The sequence below is a fragment of the Nothobranchius furzeri genome, chromosome 9, assembly GCF_043380555.1.
Source record: "Nothobranchius furzeri strain GRZ-AD chromosome 9, NfurGRZ-RIMD1, whole genome shotgun sequence".
In the NCBI taxonomy this organism is placed as follows: domain Eukaryota; kingdom Metazoa; phylum Chordata; class Actinopteri; order Cyprinodontiformes; family Nothobranchiidae; genus Nothobranchius; species Nothobranchius furzeri.
Window position 1 is genome coordinate 33,964,252 of NC_091749.1, and position 21,898 is coordinate 33,986,149.

Here is a 21,898-nt window from a genome sequence, read left to right on the forward strand (position 1 = left end):
GAAAGGACTGGGACCAATGGTTGCCGTACCTGCTGTTTGCATACCGGGAGGTGCCACAAGCTTCAACAGGATTTTCCCCATTTGAGCTGCTCTACGGTCACAAAGTCAGAGGGCCCTTGGACCTGCTTAAGGACTACTGGGAAAATCCAACATCTACAGGAGACAACGTGGTGGCCTGTGAGGTGAAAATGATGCAACACTTGGAGGAAATGACGGCGTTGGCACAGGAGTCCCCAGCAGAATCAAAAGAGGTGGTACGACTGCAAGGCTAGGGAGAGAAGCTTCTCACCAGGCCAACAGGTACTCCTACTCCTTCCCACTTCTGAAAACAAACTCCTTGCTAAATGGTTGTGTCCTTATAAAATCACAAGGAAAGTGGGTAAGCTCACCTATGAACTGTTCATGCCTGACAGAACTAAAAAGTATCAGACCTTCCATGTGAACATGTTGAAAGAATTTCAGTCTCGTCAGGACTCGATTTCGCAGCTGCTGATTCGTGCTGTGTGGGATGAAGAGACACCAGAGAAGTTCATACCAGTACAACTGGGTGAGTCATCTGTCATAGACATATCACACCTATCTGTGACTCAACAGGAAGAGGTGGCTCTGCTCATCAACCCAGAACTCTTTAAAGACACCCCTGGATACACTGACTTGGTGCAACACAACATTCGGTTGAAGGAGGAAGCAGCTCCGCGCCGAAAGAGCTACAGGGTTCCCGAGAGGCTGGTGATGAGCCTGAAGAAGGAAATCCATGTGATGTTGGAACTGGGTATAATTGAGATGTCCAGGAGTGAATGGTGCAGTCCAGTGATGCTGGTACCGAAGAAGGATGGCTCACTACAATTTTGCATTGCTTTTCGTTACCTGAATGCAGTTTCAATGTGTGATCTATACCCTATGCCCAGGATTGATGAACTGGTGGAACAAGTGGGACAAGCTGAATACATCTCCACCTTAGACCTGAGTAAGGGTTATTGGCAAGTAGCTCTGGCTCCTGAGGCTCGTGAGCTGACGGCATTCAGAACACCATTTGGTATGTACCAGTTCTGTGTAATGCCATTTGGACTCCAAGGAGCACCAGCCACCTTTCAGAGGTTAATGGACTATGTTCTGAGAGATGTTGCAGACTATGCCCTTGCATATCTAGATGACGTGGTGATATACAGCCGAAGCTGGGAAGAGCACATCCGTTATCTGAAGGAAGTTCTGCAGCATACCAAGGCAGCTGGATTGACGATCAACCCACAGAAATGCTGTCTGGATCAAAGACAGGTGGAGTACCTTGGATTCATCATAGATCATGGGAAACTGAGACCTCAAGTGGGGAAGATGGAGGTGATCCATTCCTTCCCGATCCCAACCACAAAGAAGAAAGTGAAAAGTTTTCTTGGGGTGGTGGGATGGCATAGGAAGTCCACCCCTCACTTTGCAAATCAATCAGCCGTGCTGCATGACCTGACTAAAGTGGTGTCACCAAGGAAGGTAAACTGGACAGCTGAATGTGGCCATGCTTTCACTGATCTTAAGGAGGCAATAAATGAACACACAGTACTCCAGACTCTTGATTTTGAGAAACACTTCATTCTGCAAACTGATGCATCTGGTGTAGGTTTGGGTGGAGCTTTGTTGCAGGAATTGGTTGGAGAGAAGAGACCTCCTCCGGAGCGCATGAGGGTTATCCTGACAAGTGCCCTCGGCATCACAGGCTACATCGTAGCTCATCCCCACCAGTGTGTGAATGTGTGTGTGAATGGGTGAATTACTGATTGTGTTGTAAAGTGCCTTGGGGAGTTCCAGGACTCTAGAAGGTGCTATATCAAATACAGACCATTTACCATTTACATTTAAAAATACACAAATTATAGTTTATAAAAGCATCTTCTCTAAATAACACACACTTAGTCACAAGGACTTACCGTGAATAAAATGAGCCTCACAAACTGTCAGATGCTTCAGGAAGCCATGATTTCTTCAGAGAGTCTGGATCACTAACAATATCTTCTTTCATATTTTGTGGCCCTTTATGAAGGAAATTCCAATAAAACCTTTAATCAAGCCTCCCACGGGCCGAACCATCAGCCACACAGCAAGAATGATCCATCTGCTTCACTATCGAATTACAGGCAAAATACGCTGTTTCTTGCCACACAATCCCATGATGCAATGCGAGAAACATAAATATTGACATCAAAAAAGATCTTCCTATGTAGGTAGTATCAACAAATTCTTGACAGTTCACACCCCTACATAAACATTTTGTAGATGTCATAAAATAGGTGTAATTAAATTGCACCTAATTAAAATAGGTGCCTGTGATTAGCTTACATTTGGTAAGAAAAAAAATCAATGCCACAATTTTTAAATCTATCGGTAATCAGTGAAAATGCTTGAGTTTTGGGAATCAGAGAGACATCCTCTTGGAGGAATCAAGCTATAACAGCCAATCAGCTTAGAAACTCTTCCAGAGTGAGTTTTAGACATAAAACTCTTCAAGCCCTCACTAGATATTATCTTGCAGCAGTGTTTCACCACCTGAGTTTGGCTATGAATGACTTCATCTTCATCACTGCTGTCTTTTGCTATTTCTCTAAACTGGGCTTTGTTTGTAATTGAAAACTATTTCGACCTGATATAACAAACTTAGACGCTAGTTTAACTCAGGAGACACCAGTTGGACAGTCACTGGTATTTGGTAGATTTCTGTCTGTTTTTGTGTCAGTTTTTGTTTTGTCAGAGAAATTAAATTGAAATAACATCTGTCTGGGCTCAAGGCTGTATTAACCATATGGGCAACTGGGCAATTGCCCAGGGGTCCACGAACTCTAAAGGGCCCAGGCCCAGGGCAGCAAGGGCACGAGCAAAATACTGTATCTGTAATCTCCCGCTTTATATTAAACTAGGGTGACCATACGTCCTCTTTTCCTCGGACATGTCCATTTTTCACTCTCTGTCCGGGTGTCCGGGTGGGGGGTGGGTGGGTGGGGGGGTGCTTGTATTGATGAAAATGTCCGGTTTTTCATCCAGGAGCAGGGATCGAACTATGGGGGAGCTGGATATCCTACACATCCAGGGGAGCCGGAAAAAAGTTGTCTACCTATATTACATCATTTATGGACTCTTTTGAGCAGAGAGCACAGAGAGCGGCAGAGCGATGATCGTTGGTGCGCAGCGCTCCAGGCTGCTGTGCATCCAGTGCATGGTCCATTCTTAAAGTGGTGCTACCAAAAAAAATAATTAACACACGATCGTTCATGTCCACACACGTTCTCTCTGTCTTATTTGTGCCTGAAGCATTCTGCTACTTCGGAGCTCATCACATGTGCTGCGGTGATTTCACCTCACTGACGCAGCATTGACCCGCCTGTCCGCTTTGCGTTCAGGAGATCCCTTTGGTCTGCTCAAAAGTAACTGATGAGGTGAAAAAGTAAGAATCCAGGCAACAGATTTTCTGGAGAGTTTAGAGGAGATGCAGGAAGATGAGAGACAGACAGGACAGGAAATAGTTCAATAAAAACAAGAAAACAAAAAGTGTTGAAAAGTTAAATGTAGGTAGATTTATCTCCACTACACGTTTTTCCTTTTATAAAACTATAAGTTATACACATGTAATATTTATACATCTGATACAATTCCGATCACCTTCAAAACTCAGTCACACACCCAGGGCCGTTTCAAGCCATTTTGGGGGCCAAGGCAAAACAGAACCCTCCCCTCTATAACTGGGCTCCCAGAAGCCTCTGTGCAATTCATACCCTCTCCAGTAGTATTAGTTACACAGTGTTTGTAAAAGCTCCTCAGACATTGCTGACATGTTCTAATATTATCAGATGGTAAACTAACTTATCACACATGCTGTCTCATTTGCTGCTTTTCTAAACTTGCAAAAAGTAACAAAACCATCTGAAAGCCACTATTTGAGGATTCTCTGAAAGTTTCCATGGAGTGTGTGACAACTTATTTTTTCATTGACCCTATCGTCTAATCTCACAGCTGAAACAAACATCCTTAATAATCTGTGCACAGGAAGCGTACCAATGCTGTAGTAAAATAAAAGGTATAATAATTTCTTATTAATAAAACCTTGTTGCAGCACTAAAGCAGAACAATGAGATTTTGCAATAAATATGCAAAATATTTACATATGAATTGTTTTAGAGCCCTTTTGTTGGCAGAATCTGAAAATAATTTTAGTTCTTACAACAAAATGGGTCCCAAAGTGGTTTGTGTGGCGTTGCCATAGTGTGACGTCATAGGCACAGATCCCCTGTACTCTTTTTTGGAAATGGAAATATGATCACCCTACATTAAACAAACTGTCCACCCGGGCTTTTGCGCTGCACAGAGACGCTTCGCTGCCTATGACTTTGAACATCAGTTGAGAGCGGTTGAGAGTCAGTCTCATGCAGACTGACCAATGAGGAGAGGGCCTCAAGTTAAGACCCTCTCCTCATTGGTGAGTGCACACGAGGTGGGTCAAAGTTTACCCTGAGCGGGATACGTGATGTCAGGCATTCAAGTATTGAGTATATTGACTGCATATTACAGTAAAATATTCTGTATATGACCATATTATGGTGATCCTTGGCTCGTGATGATGGGGCCCTTTGATATTGTTGCCCAGGGTACAACAAAGTGTTAATCTGGCCCTGTCTGGGCTCTAAGAAGATGAATTTTGACATATAATGAAATTGGATCTACGTATCTACGTGTTTCAAGCAAAGTTGACAATATGCACTGCTAACAGCAGAAAGGTTCTCTGTTTTTTCTGAATGCAAATTGCCAAAATGTCCAACTTGTTCTGAAATTGAGTGAAAACTAGAAAGCTTGAGATTAGCCCATTTGCATTAATTTTGAGCTTGCCAAGTAATTGTTCGACTTCTCTCCAAACTAAGGGAATTCACACTAATTATTTTGCAAACCGTGCCTTGTGTTGAACCCTAGACTGCCTCCATTCAGCTCCTCAGATCTTCCCACACTTTTAGTCTCTGTGGAGACAAATGGTGGAAACACGTACGTCTTCAGACACACACATAAACCTCCAATGTCTGTGTTGTTATGTGGATCTAGTAGTGGATTAAGATCCAATCTCTGATCTGTCGTAACATGACAAGACAGCAGGCTGGTTGAATCCTCTTCTTTTTGTGTGCCTGGGTTTTTATGCGTTTGCTCAAAGGATCTGTACATTTCCCACATTGTAACTTTGTGTGGATATTACCATGTGTGCTTTTTTAGTTATTTTGCATATTTCTCCAAAGATGAAAATATTACAAATGTGTGATATTATTAAAATGTAAAGGAAGTGATGTTAAGGGACTTCTAAAAAGACATAAACTGTGGTTAAAATCATTTTAAAAATATTTTTTTATTTTTTATTTTATTTACTTTTTGGCTATTTTCCTTTATTGTGTTTTCATAAAATATGAAGAGCTCAGTCTTCTTACGCCTTTTTGATCTTCCAGGCTACATGAAAAATGCTGAGAGTTCAAAACATAAAAGGAAAAGATCACAAGAGAAATGTGTTAAAAGCGTAGAAGTGGAACTAAGACTATTTGCTTCAGATGCATGTCTTCTCTGAAACATTGGAGTAACATGACTAACCTAGACAGCTAGTTTAAAGGTCAATTTAGATCTTTACTGTTGTTGAGAAATGGACACATTCTTCATTTATTTTTGTACATTAAAGAAAACATACAACATGACTGTGAAGAAAACTCAAGCTATACATTTCCGGCCTTGAGCATTTCCTGTGAACAGACTAGAGACAAACCAACCCTTTTCCTGACCATTTTTCATCTATATACACAAAACTGTTTAAGCACTACATTTTATTCACAATTTCTGCAAACTATTGACACATCAATCTATGTTGTGTTTTACAGTTTCATAATGCATACTTTATAGATTTGAAATGATTTGTATTCAAATTTGTGCATTCCTAGGTTAGAGTCTGGAATGTTATTATACTAACGTCATTTAGTCGGGTTTCTTTCAGTTGAGAGACTATTAGTGAAGGTATAGCCATACCATCCTGCTAAGGTGTTCAAATACGTTATTCATCTGTTTGTAACCAGCAGCCTTGACTTCTGAAACGCTTTCCTTTTTAGGGTAGAACGATGCTCCATCCCATGCCTTCAGCTTGTACAGAATACATAAAATAAACTGTAAGCTGGAAGTGACAGATCATTTGCGGCTGGCCTTAGAATAGTTTGCCTTTGGAAATCAGATCTGCTCAGACTTTGACGACTTTTAAATCATCACTTAAAACCTATTTAATTAGCTTCCTGTTTGACTGCAGTTGAAATTGTATTGGGTTGTGTTGTAACTTACTTTGCTTAATGGTTATTTAGCTAAGTTAGCTTTACCGCCTTGAGCCTCATGAACAATGTCTCCACTGTATTTTTTTAGGATGTGAAGCACATATATATATATATATACTAGTACTGTAAACTTCTTACTAGTAATAACAAATTAGCTGAATAGCGCAGGATTTGTTGTCTTATTTCCTAATATTTAGATGTCTCTCCTCTGATTGGCTAACAGCAATAAGACTCTACCACTGGCTCTGTGCTCTGCACCGTTGATGTCAACACAAGCTTAGAGGAGTTCTGCCATGTGGCTGAGTTGCTAATGCTAACAGTTAGCTTCTACTAGTCAAGATGTTCTCTGCTGTTTCCTTGATGCTAAAACAACAAAAGCCTTCCCCGTTGTGAGTCAAGATGGCTGAGTTCATGAATGTTAAGTGACAGTGTGACATAGAACTGTCAGGCTTTTCAAATCCTAGAGTTTCACGGTCTATTTTCTGTCAGAAGCTAATGCAAGAGATAAGTGTAGGAGACTGTTTTTATGTTCAGCCTGCATTAAAAACACAGAGTGACAGATTATAATCAGAAGAGTGAATAGGGTGTGTATGGGGAGCATGAGTGGTTGTCTGGAGTGCATTTTTGTGAGTCTTAGGTTATATGTGTATGTGTGAGCATGAGGGAGGGAGTGTGTGACTGTGCTTGTGTATGACTGTATATGTCAGGTGGGGCCTTTGACTCCTCCCCTCCCCTGGGACTTATTTTGCTGGTATTGACCCTTTGCACCGACGTCACCTAATCATGTGGGTCCGCCATGGTGGACGGCAAAAGCATGTAAACAGTGAGCGACACGAGTACTAAACAAAGCGAAAAGTAGAGCCTGAAATTGTTTTTGCGATCAAAACAAAAACAAACTCCAGCATTCCTTCAACTAGTTCATGCCCAATTCATTTATCAGAAGAAGTAGCACATCTAGCGGGGGCTCATAGAGAGCGGTATGTTAACTAGCTTACCAACGTTAGCTTAAATTCTATCTGCAGCTGTTCACCGATGTAAACATGTTGCTAACTTTGCCTAAATTCACCCCTCTGGATTTATAACTTTATGTTGTAAACAGCGTTTCACTTTACACCAAAGCTGATTTTTAAGAAGTCCTGATCCCTACCAGCTTCTGTTGCTGGTGGTGTTGCCGGGATCAGCTGCTGCTCTCACACTGGAGTGAAAAGATCTCTGAACAGCAACGCTCATATAAATAAATAACGTAATTTTAACACACATAATCATAAATCGGAGCTTTAATATTGTTAATAATTGTCTTGCTTTACACTACAGTGGTCGGAGAGCAGCCTCCGTGGTAAAATGCCCATCCATCAGGATTATCAATAACTTGTATAAACACATCACATTTGTCCCTGTCCCTGTCCCTGTCTTCCTCGTGAAATAAATTAACGTTAATTTTACTCAGTAAAAACATGTTCGCTGCAAATCTGAGGCCTGCTAGTCCGCTTGATTGGTCGCTGCAGTTCATCTCCGTCCTCAGTCTCCATCAAAGTTATGAAAAAGAAAAAACGAGTTGAGTTTACGTCCTTGTCTCTTAGTGCAGCCGACCACGCAGTAAGCTAAAACCATTTTACTGTCAAATCAACTAAATAAAAGCAATAAAAGGCTACAAACTGGCTTGTTTCGACTACCTTCACTGGAGTTTCTACGGGTGTAAACGGTCTTTTTTGCCGTCTATCATGGCGAAGGGGGTGGTCACATGAGTGCGTGACGTCACGTGCAAAGGGTCAATACATCTGTGCCTCCCCTCCCCCTGCCACACTAGGTGTGGAGTGTGGTGCCTTGGTCTGCCTGAGTGTTCTTGTCTCCCGGTTCAGAGGGTTTAAGATTTTTGCCATCTGCCTGATTAATCCCGGTGGCTGCCTGGTGGGATCTGAGTCCCTGGGCTCAGTTGGGTCCCTGGCGGGGCTGGTCGCCCCTGGGTCTCGGGGCTCAGCCAGCTTGGGGGTGGGAGGCTGCAGGCGGGCCTGTGGGCTTGCCGCTGATATCCCCCGGGACTCTGCCGGCTGCTGGTTGTGGCCACCCAGGGCAATCTTCTCCGCCTCTTGAGGGGGGCAGGGGCTTTTCTGGTCGCAGTCTCCCTGGGGTCCCTGTGCTCTGGGTTGTGGGTTGTGCTCAGCTTCTGGATCTCTGAGACTTGGAGCTCCTTCCGTCTCTTTGGGGGGCAGATCTGTGGCCCCTCACACTCTCTATTGGACGCTCCTATAGAGAAACCTTACATATAGAAGTGCATGTACACACACAGGTGCTCACATGGTGCTCTCATAAGTATGGACTTGGGCATTTTCAACACATGTCTTAAGGCTGCGGTTGGCACCAAATGCACTGGGATTTATTATCGTGTGATCGTTCAGTAAAACAATGTTGATTTTATATTTCCTCATCAGGTTGGCACAATGACAGTTTGCTCTAGTTCCTTTTTTTGGTTTGTTTTTCTCTTTCTGCAGGTCTAGAAGCAGACTCTTGTTCATCATTGATTGTTTATTTTTGTGGAACCCCCAACCCCCCACCCCCCCACCGCCCCTTCCTTTTGTCTCTTCCTTTCTCTTTCACCTCTGTCTCCGTGTCTGGTCGCAACTACAAGCATTCAAAAAAACTAACAATAAAGTTTTAAGTATCAGGCGTGACATTAAAAGCAGACGCTTTGATGCTCCACCTGAGGGTAAATCTGTAAGGCTTGTCACCAGCATTCAGACATTAATTGTGTTTTCTTCACAGCCGGACAGGACATGGTAAAAAAAAAATTTGAAAAAAAAAAAAAAGAAAGAATCATTAAAAAAATGTTTTCAATCAAGTACCAAAAATTTATGCAGAGTATTTTTTACTTTGTGGTTTCTAACGATCTTTTCTCTCTGATGTACCTCAGGTGTTCAGTTGAGTTTCAAGACTTGGTCCCCAGATGGCCTCCTGCTTTGTGCCTTCTCCCCAGAAGATCAAGTGGAGTTTCTGGCTCTTCAGATAAAAAATGGACAGCCATACTTTCTATTTGATCCTCAGGTACTGTTACTTGACTTTCGAAGAAATTAATTTCAACAAATAGAGGTCAGTGTTCCATCAAGAGGCTGGAAACATTTTAATAAGTGTTTTATAAACTTATTACAGAAAAAAATGAAACTTGGTCTCCTTTCTATGAGACTAGTAAATGTTGTTGAACGCACAGATAAAACTGACTGAAGGCATTTTGTGGTTTTTGTTGGTTGTTTTTCTAATGCCTGTAAATATGAAGGGTAGCTGCTGAAAATGGTTACATTTTACTGAAATATTCATTTGTATCTAATTTAATAATTTCTCAATCTTTGGTGGTTTAGGTAACAAAAGTAAATTGTTTGTATTTTTGCCACGCACTATATTTAAGATGCCTCTGCATATTTGGCTCAACTGTTCATTTGGTTTGAACAACAGTGGACTAGAAAGAAACGCTCAGTTAAAGAAGTAGGACAAGGGTGTCAAACTCATATTCATTCTGGGCCAAAACGAAAACTAGGACAAATTTGCGGGCAAAACTTTAAGAGCAAATTGCATGTTAGAAACTCCCACAAACCAATGTTTAGAGAAACACAATAGAAACTCGTTTAAATTATTATAATTGTTTTTACACATTTATAAATTATTTAGGCTTTTGGAGTCATTTTTGTGAGAAAAAAAGTTTTTTTTTTGCCAAACCAAGTGACGTCAGCTGAGGGAACCCTGTTAGCTTAATCCAGAGAAAGTATGGATACTAATGCCGCTCTGACACAGAGGAAACTTCAAATGTTTATAATTGTACTTATGATTGACTAAAACCATGAAGTTATGAGTTTGCTGCTCGCCCCAGAGATCAGAGACAGACCAGAGGGAGAAACGATTGGCCAAAGCAGAGAGAATGAGGAGAAGCAGCGGGGAGCAGGTGAGTTAAATATGCTAGCTTAAACTCGTGTGCTAACATCACAATATTGTACAGATTACTATCATTTACCAGATAATTAAAATAGTATTAGTTAATTTAATATTAATACTAATGAGTGTCCCTCAGCTGTCTCATACTCATTAATATCCGTTAACCTAAAGTAGTTTAGCGCTTAGAGAGAGGGAAAGACGCCTGTTATCTGGTTCTGGAGCTCATGCGGGCTTGTATGGGCTGGATCCAATCCTGAAACCAGCTCGACTGGCCCGCTGAGCCGCACGTCTCTTCTGGTGGTTGGTTCTGACCTGGTTCTGACAGTGATCTGAACTCCAGAAATCCACATTTAATTTTTTTAAACCCCGCCACAGGTCTCTGGAGCCCATCACGGATCTCCCTGTCCCGGTACCAACCGATGTGGGCTACAGAAGTCCATCTTTTCAGCTGCACAAAACACCTTCAGGCACGGAGATAGAAGCGTTGTTTCTCTCATCTGGAAACCCGTGGACTCGATGTCCAGACAGGCTGGAGTTGGTACAGCCTTCACAAACTATAGTTTATCAAAATGAACACAACCCAACACTAGTAAACACACACTGACTGGATAACATGACCTCTCTACCCTAAAACTAGCCACTCTCCACACTGAGCTGAGGCAGCCGAGCTTCTAACTCCCGTTGGTTACGTCAGAGGTCCAGATTTAGAAAAAAAAAAGACTTTTTAGAAGCTCTGCTGAGAAAGGCCACTTTTCACTCTAAAAACTGTGCTGTTATGTATTTTAAAACGAAGTATCCACAATAAGCATTTCAAATAGTATTTTTGGACAGCATTTTATATGAAAATTAGAAAAAAAATTCACCTGCAATTTGCTCTTTAATATTCATTATTGTGCACATTTTCCTGTATCTCTAGGTACGTGTTGTTGAACTTTTTTATATAGAAACACACTTTAGTTTTGCATTAAAAATGAAACTCGTTTAACCAAAGTTTAATATTATAAACACACAAGCAATTATCTTTCAAATGAAACAGCCATCAGATGTAACCTGTGCAGCAGCCACAGAGTCATATTTTGACTTCAGCATTCTGGGCTTCAAAGTCGGCAAATCGCAAGGTAAACTTTGAACTGAGTAAGCTGAGTTTTATTTAGCTTGTCTGTGACTGAACCTGTGGTCAAGTTTGCAGCTGTACTCTCCTGGAGACTGATATCATGGATCGTAATGACTGTCAAGAAGAAATGTGGTGGAACTTGGCGGTCTCAACTGACACGCTAACGTAGCAAAGCATTGTGGGGTTTGTGGTATTAGCTGGCACTGGCAGGCCAGGTTTTCTATACATTTGAAATATGGTCTTGCCCCCCCCCAAAAAAAAAAAAAAAAAAAAACACTGCAGGCCAGATTTGGCCCAAGGGCCTAAGTGTGACACCTGTGACATAAGAGCTGTATTCAGCTCTTTTGAGCCCATTACACCAGTTAGTTGGGGAAAAAGTATGTATAAATAAGGTTTTTATCCTTCACACAATATCTTTACTTCATCTAATCCACCAGTCTCTCTTTTTTCTTTTTTCTGTCTCAACCTGTTTCTTCTATTTTCTCTCCCACTCACTCTCATCTAGTAAATGTGATCTGTAGACCCTCATTGGTTTCTGTCAGGGAGACGGAGAGGAGAAAACTTTGAAAGTGTGTCAACGTTTGAATTGGACTGCAATTAACTCATTCCCTGCAGTCACCATGCATGAATACCAATTGCAAGCTAATTAAGCTTTGCACCCTTGCACTCACATGCATGCACACACTCACACACTTACACGTCCTTGCATACGTGCAGACCCCTATTTCCCTAATCTATCCATACAGATACATGTTGAGGGGTTAAGGAGTCAATGACTTTGATGATGAAAGCGACGATAGGAGATGATTTTGCAAACTTCTATAAGACTACCAACTAATTAAACACTCATATACTTAAGTAGTTTTGTTCCCTGTCAGGATCACTGTGCAGTACTGTGTCATCCAAACACCTCTGTCAGAGTGGAACAATGTAAAGTATCTGCATGTACAGGATGCCTTATGGATTGTGTCATGGTACAAATGTTGTTGTGTGTCTGGTTGTTCTCCCAGTCAGTCTGTGTACCTTCTCCAGCTGAGTTGATTCCTTCGTTTAGGTCAGTTTGTGGTAATTAATAGTGGGAGTGGTGTCACGGCTTATTAGTGTTCTACTTTAGCTGGGCCCATTACTTCCCCCTATTAGCCTGTTGAGCTAGCCTAATGAGATTATGAGAGGGTGCATGACGCAAGGAGGTGATAAACTAAAAATTATCTGCATGCATGTACTTGTACATACTTTGATGAAGTAAAAATCACCTACAAGTTGAGTTTTAGTATTATCAATGAGGTATTTGAGGCTATAATCAGAAGTTACCTATTATCTGTTTGAAACTTTTACAATAATAACCATGACAATACCCAAATGAATGAATGAGTGAGTAAACAAGGGGGTAGAAGAGGAGGAAGAAGCATTTTTTATTTGGTGCCTCTCAAGATAAAAATCACAAGGAGCTTCACAAGAACAAAAACTAAAAGTAAAAAATATAATAGTTTATAATAGTGATAACAATGGGGAAAAGGAAAAATGTAGATAAACATGTGAAGGAAGACAGACTTGGTAGAAACAGCAGCATGAAGGGAAGGAAGTGAGGAAAAATCAAAAGGAGGTCACACAGAAGCCAGCCTGAACTGATAAGTTCTCAGCTGGTTTTTAAAGGAGACCAAAGGTGGGGTTAAAAACTATTAAAAACTACAACAAAGTGTGAATCAGGATAAATAAAAATAATAAATATAAAAAGGCTGAAATTTGTCAATAAATAGTTCTCGATCAGAAAAGGGTGGCTTTTCAACTCCGGGTCGGGGGAGAGGTCCTACCTCAAGTGGAGGAGTTTAAGTATCTTGGCGTCTTGTTCACGAGTGAGGGTAGGAGGGATCGGGAGATCGACAGGCGGATCGGTTCGGCGTCTGCAGTGATGCGGACGCTGAACCGATCTGTCGTGGTGAAGAGGGAGCTGAGCCAGAAAGCCAGGCTCTCGATTTACCGGTTGATCTACGTCCCAATCCTCACCTATGGTCATGAGCTTTGGGTAATGACAGAAAGAACGAGATCGCGGATACAAGCGGCTGAAATGAGTTTCCTCCGTAGGGTGGCCGGGCTCAGCCTTAGAGATAGGGTGAGGAGTTCGGACATTCGGGAGGGACTCGGAGTAGAAGCGCTGCTCCTCCGGATCGAAAGGAGTCAGTTGAGGTGGTTGGGACATCTGGTCAGGATGTCTCCTGGATGCCTCCCTGGGGAGGTGTTTCGGGCATGTCCTGCCGGCAGGAGGCCCCCGGGTCGACCCAGGACACGTTGGAGAGGTTACATCTCCAATCTGGTCCGGGAAGCCTTGGGGTCCTGCCGGAGGAACTAGTGGAGGTGGCTGGGGAGAGGACGGTCTGGAGCTCCCTAGTTGGGATGCTGCCCTCGCGACCCGGACCCAGATAAGCGGAGGAAGACGGCAACAAAATAGTCCACCTGTGTCTTAATCCAGTCATTTACATCACTTTTTGCTGCTTTTTTAAATGCCCTGTGTTTGATAAAGTACCTTCTAGACTCCTAGAACCCCCAAGACACTTTACAACGCAACTAGTCACTTACCCATTCGCACGCTGGTGTGTGGTATCACACACAGCTGCCCTGGGTCTCACTGACTGAAGCGAGGCTGCCGTACACAGGCACCATCAGTTCCTCCGACCACCACCCAACATTTTGCTTATTAATTCTTCAGTATTTTTAACAAGTACCAAAACTCTGTCGGTCACAATGTATTATTTTTTTTTTTTGGTGTTCACTTCAAAATGTTGGATTTTTATCAGAATTTAGAAAGCTGTTATTTTACAGTCAAGGTAAATGTTGAAGTTCGTTAGAAACACAAGTTTTAACCTCGAAATGTTTATTTAAACATTTTTGTGTTTGCATGGTGATGGTAAATGAAATCAGTTTTTTATTTAATCTTTTAATTTAATGATAAGCGGGTAGTGTTTATAATATCTGAGACATGTCCAGACAGGAATCTTTTATATTATTGGATGAAACAGCATATTTGTCATAGGACCCACTGACAGTTTTGCCAGAAAGGCAGAAGTTGTCCTAAGGTATTGAGAAAGTTTGAGATTTCTTTTAGTTTGTCTCATAAATGTGCAACACACACACACACACACACACACACACACACACACACACACACACACACACACACACACACACACACACACACACGATACTTAGGTGAGTGCTGCACAAAACAGCTTACAAAACCCCAAAAGCAGCTCTTTGGACTTGCTGAATGTATTTGGTGGCATTTTTGGGTTTATGTGTGTGGCTTTAGCATCATATACTGTATATTAAAATGATCGGCATTGGCATGCAGCAGCAGCACACACACATCAGTCAACACAGCGCTCCTCAGCAGATGACGGATGACACCAACTCATCAGTGGGTTTTTCTACTTTAGGATGTTTCTGGTCCGTTCTCTGTTTTACTCTTACCCCTGCTGAAACATAGTGCCTGACAAAATAAAAGTGACCGCCAAGGTTTTCTTCTTGTCTCCTGGTAAAACTTCCATCAATCTTTTGCTTATTGAACAGACCCACTTGAGGAGTAGTTATGCTCTAAATGTCTGGCTCAAGGGCACTTAAGCAGCAGTTTAAAAGAGGCTGGAGTGTTTATATCTGCTGCTAGTACTTCCTTGACAAGTGATCCAAACAAGAGGTGAGGATGAAGAGATTTAAAAACAGCTCCTTGTCTGCTGTCTTGTTGAGTTGAGCTGTAGCAGTTGTAAACATGTCAGAGGCTGATATACTCTGACATTCATGAATTTATTGATCCCATCATTAAATCTTCATCACTGTGTCTCTCAGTGTGTTTGTGTTTATGTGCACCAACGCTCTTCATCCTTGCCTACTCGCTAAAAGCTGATCACAACAATGATGTCATACTTAATAGGCAGTAAAAAGCCCTTTAACAACATTTTGATGATTATTTGTACATGTTTGTGTCCTTTCTAAGGTCTTTGTGTTTGTGTGTGTGTGTGTGTGTGTGTGTGTGTGTGTGTGTGTGTGCGCGTGCGTGCGTATGTATGTGTATGTACCATCAGTGTTTAATGGCTAAGCTTGTTCGCCGGAAATGAAATGAAATTTTACAAAGTAAGCATGTTTAACTACAGTGTGATGTAAAATGTGGTTTCTTGCTTTAGGATCCACAGAACTTTGGTCTGTTTGGTCTAAACACCAGTAATGCATCAGTTCTTGTCCTGGTAGGGCTCTGCGGTGGCTGTGGGTGTGCAGGGTGATGGAGGACGCCGCTACAACGATGGGCAGTGGCATACGATAACAGCAACTAGGCGAGGGGCTGTGGGAACAATCGTTATAAACAATCAATACAGCGGTAACTATTCTCATATTCATACTGACCACAGTGTCTGTGCTGTTGGTGTGGGTGTGTGAGTGTGTATATGAGCAGTTTTCTTGTGTACTTGTGACGGGAAAAGCACACAAACTTGGATGTGTCTAGAGTTTAATCCTGGTCCTGGAGGGCCATTATCCAGCAGGTTTTACTTTAACTGTTTCAACACACCTGATTTCAATCAGTGGGTGATTGTCAGGCGTCTGCAGAGCTTGATGAGCTGCAACCACTGAATCTAGTATGTTGGAGCAGAGAAACTGCTAAACCTGCTGGATACTGGCCCCCCAGGACTGGGATTGGGTACCCCTGGTCTAGTGGGAAACCAACATCAGGGTTTCTGTTATTTAATTTTATAGGTTCAGTCATCAGAGTGTAACCTAAGTTTTGTGTGATCAAGTTTCTTCTGTGCACAAACATCAATTAACTTCGATTATATCGTTGTAGATCCAAAAGCTGTGTTGTTGTTGGCCAATCAGAAATGAGATCCAAATATCAGGAAATAAGATTCTACTGTCGTCTAAAGCTACTTTCTCCTCTGGCTGAGTTCTCTGTGCTGAAACAGGCATATCAGTTTCTCCCCTGACCTACAAGGCATTTATTCCTTCTGTAGACCACTGCTGATGTATTAAATATATGAGTAAAGGACCTCTTTCATGGTGAACATACATCTATAAGCTTATAGGCAGCAGTAGTTCAGGAAGTAGAGTGGGTTGTCCAGTAATTAAAAGGTTGTAGGTTCAGTCCCAGCTCCCGCTAGAGAATGCTGCTGTTGTATCCTTGGGCAAGACACTTAACCTCCCTTGCCTGCTGATGGTGGTCAGAGGTATCAGTGGCGCCAGTGTTTGGCAGCCTCACTTCCATCAGTGCGCCCCAGGGCAGCTGTGGCTACACTGTAGCTCATCATCACCAGCTGTGAATGTGTGAATGACTGATTGTGTTGTGAAGCACCGTAGGGGGTTGTAGACTCTGGTGTTTCCATTATTTATCCTTTTTTTTTTTTTTTTACCATTTTCATTTCTTTCTTCTCTACTCCACACTTGATGTTGCACCACCATTCTGCCCCAATAAACAGGAAGTGCATCAGCTTCCAGTGGCAGCATCATCATTGGCGACAACATGGGAGTGTTCATTGGAGGGCTGCCCAAAGATTTTGTTCTTTTAAGAGAAGATTCAGGTAAAGGTGAACATTTTTGTCTTTATAAATTTCATGTTTTTATTCTCTGACTCATAACTGGCTTTGAGAGAAGTTCTCATGAGCAGACTGTGGTTGTCTGACCATCAAATGTCCCATAAAAAAGTCCTGAATACAACCTGTTTAGAATGAAGACTTGTGGAGGAAAAACTTTAGGTTAAGTAATCTTTTTGGCTGACATGGTGGTTTCGCTTTTGTCTGTCTCAACCAGGAGATGCCCGGCTGGTGCAGCAGGGCTTCTCCGGCTGTCTCAGAGACGTGAGCATAAAGATGACTGACAGCCCGTCAGAGGACGGGCATTTCCTGGACTGGACAAAAGCCACAAAGAAGGAGGCAGTGTATGAAAGCTGGGAGGGATGTCCTCTTCAGACTGTAGATGGAGCTCATTTTCTGGGTCATGGTAGGATCACAGTAAATACTACATAGTCCCCCCCCCCAAGGATAACTACTGTACTAGAATAGAATAAATAAACTATACGAGTTACATCAAAAACTGCATTCTTGAACATCAAAATGTGCTGAACAGGATGCTTTATGCTGCTGATGGGAATGAGATTGCTCCATGTTGGTAAATATGACGATAAAATAATCAGCCTCTGAGTCACGATCAGGTTCATTAGTGTACATTTATTCTGATTGCTTAGTAAACACTCGTCGTTTGAGTATGACGGAGCATTTTAAAATAAAGTTCCTTTATGACACTTACATGTTTACACTGATTATATCCTTGTTACTTGCAGGATTCCTGGAGTTGGAGCCAGATGTTTTCAGTGGTGGACAGGACTTTGATATTTCCATGGATTTCAGAACCGATCAGCTCAACGCCCTTTTGCTGTTTACATACAACACACAAACGGAAGACTATGTTCTTGTGAGGGAAGAGTCATGTTTGGGTTAACCCAGAACTTTGTGACATGTTGCTTACATGTGTGCATTTTTAGGTGGAACTGGAAGCGGGTCTCTTGTCCTTCATTATTGCGGCTGATGGTCAGGTGACTGAGCTCCGCATGTGGGTGGGGCTCGGCTACTGCGATGGAGACTGGAAGCAGCTGTCATTGGCAAAGCGTGGCTCTGTCATCTCTGCTGCAGTGAATGATTGGGCCGAGGAGGTGTGGGGAGCGGGAGGGGCGGCGAGGCTGAGTGTCGATTCACCGTTATACTTGGGAGGTGTGCCAGCTGAACTCTTGCATCCTGCTCTAGACGCCCAAAGTCACAAACATGGTGGGATATTCCAAATTCAAGGTGTTCAAACAAAACAAGTCTCCACTTTTGTCTGCAACTGTCTTAAAATCCACATTTTAGAAAAACTCAGTGTTTTTCACAGTTCATTTGTGCAGCCTCTAGATGTTGGTTTTCCTTGTTTTGTTTTTGCTGTAACTTGGCCTATTTTTTTGTCACATGCTAAATGAACAAAATGGATTGAATGCATTTAAAAATGCTACTTGTAACTCAAATAATACCTTTGCTAAACTCAAACACCCCCCTTTTTATGTCTTATTCTTCTAAATCCCCTCTTTCTGTTCATCTTTCCACTATCTTTTTTTATTTATTTAATTATTTTCTTTTTGACAGGCCTGGGAGGTTGCATTCGACGTTTTACTCTTCATGGTGATGAAAGGAGCCGCCCTGTCAGTGAGAGTGTTAATCTCTCTGTTGCCTCCCGTCGCTCTGTTCACGTCTACTTGGACGGCTGTCCCACCAGCGAAAGCCGTTTCAACTGCAGAGGCAATGATTCGGTGTTGGTCTACAGTGGAAGGCAGACACAAGCCACAGATTATGGTTTACAGCCTTTCACAGGTATCACTATAGTCTTAAACGCATGCACAGCATTACACCAGCAGGAAGAGGATGCACACAGTGACAGTTTATACGAGCAACAATGCATCTGTTGTTCACATTTCTCAAACAACAATGGAGAAAGTGGAATTAATAAGTACATATTGGCTGCAAAAGCCAACCATACATCACGGATGTCACTCTAAATTACCTTTGGCCTCTATAAATGATCAAAATATGTAAGAATTCAGAAAGGCAAACGTATTTTACACACTTATAAAATTTGTTTATAGAGCACATTTAAAACAACATGGCAGCTGAACAAACAATAACAATTAAACAAGACAGATCAATAAATTTAAACAGTTAGCAATCAGGAAAAATATAAACCCCAATTAAAAGAAACTGTCAGAAAACAGCAATACACATAATAAAACAAAAGAAGGACCTAAAATTGTGTAGCATACTATTAGGATGGTGCTTAGAGCAGTAATGACAGCACTGAAAACCCTGTCAAGTTAACAGCCAAAAGCAAATCTAAAGAAATGAGTTTTTATGGCTTATGTTCTTGTTTACAACTGAAGGAAAACAACGATGTTGTGATTTTTTTTAGCTTGTCTTTTTTCATGCATGAGAACCTTCACTATAATCATTGTTTGGTGATTTAAACTGTGCTAGCACATGCACAGGTGTGTTTAAAAACATACTTGCATTTACTGTGAATGATTTTGAAAAATGTCAGAGGTATGGTACCTACTTTGTAAATTAAACAACACGTGTCTCCTCTGTTTTATCTGCCTATTTCCAGAATACTTGTACAGGTTTGTTGCGTTGGCTGCTGGAGGTTGGGCAGCATCACCGTGGCAGAGAGGACGCAGCCATGGCACAGGTAACATGTCTCACCTCTTTATCAGTAGGCCTTCAAGGAAGGATGATGATACGACTACACACAGTATCACACCTCACAACCATAGTGCCCTCTGTGAACAGTACTTATTGAGGTACTGTGGGTCTAGTACACTAAAGTCCTTCGATTTCTTGTCCTGATATCTCTTCATTGTGCTGGTTCTTAAATGAGCCGTTTCACTTTGATTTTAAGATATTTTTGATTAAAAAACCACTAATATCTTGTATAGTGTGTTAGACTTATTGAAAGCCATTGATATTACTTGTGTCAGACAGTATAAGAGATTGATAAAGCCTCCATAAAGGGCATTGCAGTAAAAGGCTGTTAACCCAGAATGGCCTGTGTGGTCCCCTGTGTAATATAAAGCTGCTCGTTAGTAGTGAACGATACACTAGTAGGTCTCAGAACGCCACGTTGTGACACGAGAGAGAGAGAAACTAAAAAGCAGGAAGTGCTAGATAAAGAAACAAAGAATGAAGAGGAAAGACACAGAAGAGCCGTGTCAGAAAAGGATAAAAAAATAATCTTGGACAGCAGGAAGGAAGGTGTTTATGTGAGGGTAAGGAATTATGCAAGGTGAGTACTGCAGAATTAAAAGAAAACATGATTAAAGTCAAGAAGTCTTTCAGACAACTGAAGTGGAAATGAGAGGTTAGATATCAGCCAGCAGAATAAAAGTAAATGACCATCAGAAGAAAAACAGAAGGTCACTAGAAACAAAGCATGATGAGACTCCTCGATAGTGACTAATAGCTGCTATAATATACATAAAGCCAAAAATATAGCTGACTTGAATGGGTTAGATTAAAGGCAGAAATTAGAAGGAAACTTTTCTTTGAGGCACAAAGCTGGACAGATAAGGAGGACAGAGGGTCCTAGATGGACCATCTGAAGAGTCTGATGACATCAGGATAAAAAAGTCGAGTGCAGCTGAAGAGGGAAGCTGATTGCAGTGAAATATGGCCCAGAATGAATGGCTGGCTGTATTAAATCAGTGCTGAAAAAGTTACTACTCTCATAAATACCATTTATGCTAATGGTTAGGTATGATTTACTGGGTCTATTAAAACACAGAGATGGGGAATGCTTTTTTCCTCAATCCCGTGTACTCCCTACTTGTTGTTGAGCTTTTCAGAAAGATAGATATAGAGATTTATTTATGCTCTGCTATTAGTTGATGATTGCTGTAATGTGCTGATAGCTTTTTGTATTTTATTTTTCATTTTTGCCACTTCCTTAAGAAGCATTCTGTTAGACTTGTATTTATTTATTTTTATTTATTTATCTTCTTAGATGATTATAAGGGAACGCTGTGGGCCTTTTGATTCACAACAATTTTCTTACTGTTGCCTCCTAGTTTGACCTCCTGCTCTTTTGTGTTTTCAGCTCCTGAAGCTGTTCCACCTCCGACAGCAATACAGAGTATCGATGGCTTTAGTGTAGAGGTGAACTGGGGACCACCCACTGGTGAAATCAAAGGGCTGATAGACAGATATGAGCTGAGGGCCTACAACAGAGACAGCCCTGACGTGCCACCCATCAAAACCATATATCTGGCTAATGGTAATTTAACAGGTAAATGTCTATGGTCTAAAGAAAGTTGTAAACTTGTCAATCACCATTTGGCTCTTTTTCCATCTTGTCCTTTCTTTTTCCCCATTTTCATACAAACACACATAACGCCCGTTTCCACTGTCAGAATTACCGGGTCATTTTACCGGACCTTTACGGGAATTGCATGTCTCCATTTCACTGGTCTGCCCCAAAAGGACCATTTCTGGATTGTTTCGAAACCGAATGCCTGACCTGGGGTGTGTGCCAGAGTGTATCACTGGGTGTGACTTGTGGTGATCAGTTGTACATCAATAGGAATGAACATTGGCAGACACCGTCAAACAACCAGGATTTGTAAAACTGGAGGAGCTGCTATCGAAGCAGAATGGATGGAACAGAAAGTGCTGCTATAAAATTGCTGTTTCTATTCTGTTTCCCAAAGCTGAAAAATGCAGCAGAAATCTTCCCACAATGCCGTAATCTATGCTGCTTTGTGGTCTCCGATAGCGCCGTAATAAAGCACAGCTTCTTCTGGTCATTGATCACAACATTTTACATCACACAGCTGCTCTCTTGGTTCTCGAACTGGTTAAGATTTGATTTTTAATGTTTGTGGATGTTTTTGCACTGATCATGCTGACATATTAGGAAAGTCTTGAAAGGGCCGATACTACTGAGAGGACAAAACCAGCGTATTTTTCCTATGACCCCTCCAGAAATATCACATAACTCCTAT

General features: G+C 41.7%; 1 protein-coding gene across 3 annotated transcripts in view; it reads left to right on the forward strand.

Annotated features, from left to right (window-relative positions):
- ush2a (Usher syndrome 2A (autosomal recessive, mild)) overlaps window positions 1–21,898 on the forward strand; it is a 380,755-nt gene that overhangs the window by 140,739 nt on the left and 218,118 nt on the right. For all 3 annotated transcript variants that reach the window (XM_070554793.1, XM_070554794.1, XM_070554795.1), the window contains exons 30-38: window positions 9,229–9,359; window positions 15,589–15,715; window positions 16,806–16,907; window positions 17,137–17,325; window positions 17,666–17,796; window positions 17,867–18,146; window positions 18,498–18,722; window positions 19,510–19,590; window positions 20,995–21,183. In XM_070554793.1, coding sequence (XP_070410894.1) covers window positions 9,229–9,359; window positions 15,589–15,715; window positions 16,806–16,907; window positions 17,137–17,325; window positions 17,666–17,796; window positions 17,867–18,146; window positions 18,498–18,722; window positions 19,510–19,590; window positions 20,995–21,183 — 1,455 coding nt within the window. The remainder of the gene's footprint in view (window positions 1–9,228; window positions 9,360–15,588; window positions 15,716–16,805; window positions 16,908–17,136; window positions 17,326–17,665; window positions 17,797–17,866; window positions 18,147–18,497; window positions 18,723–19,509; window positions 19,591–20,994; window positions 21,184–21,898) is intronic.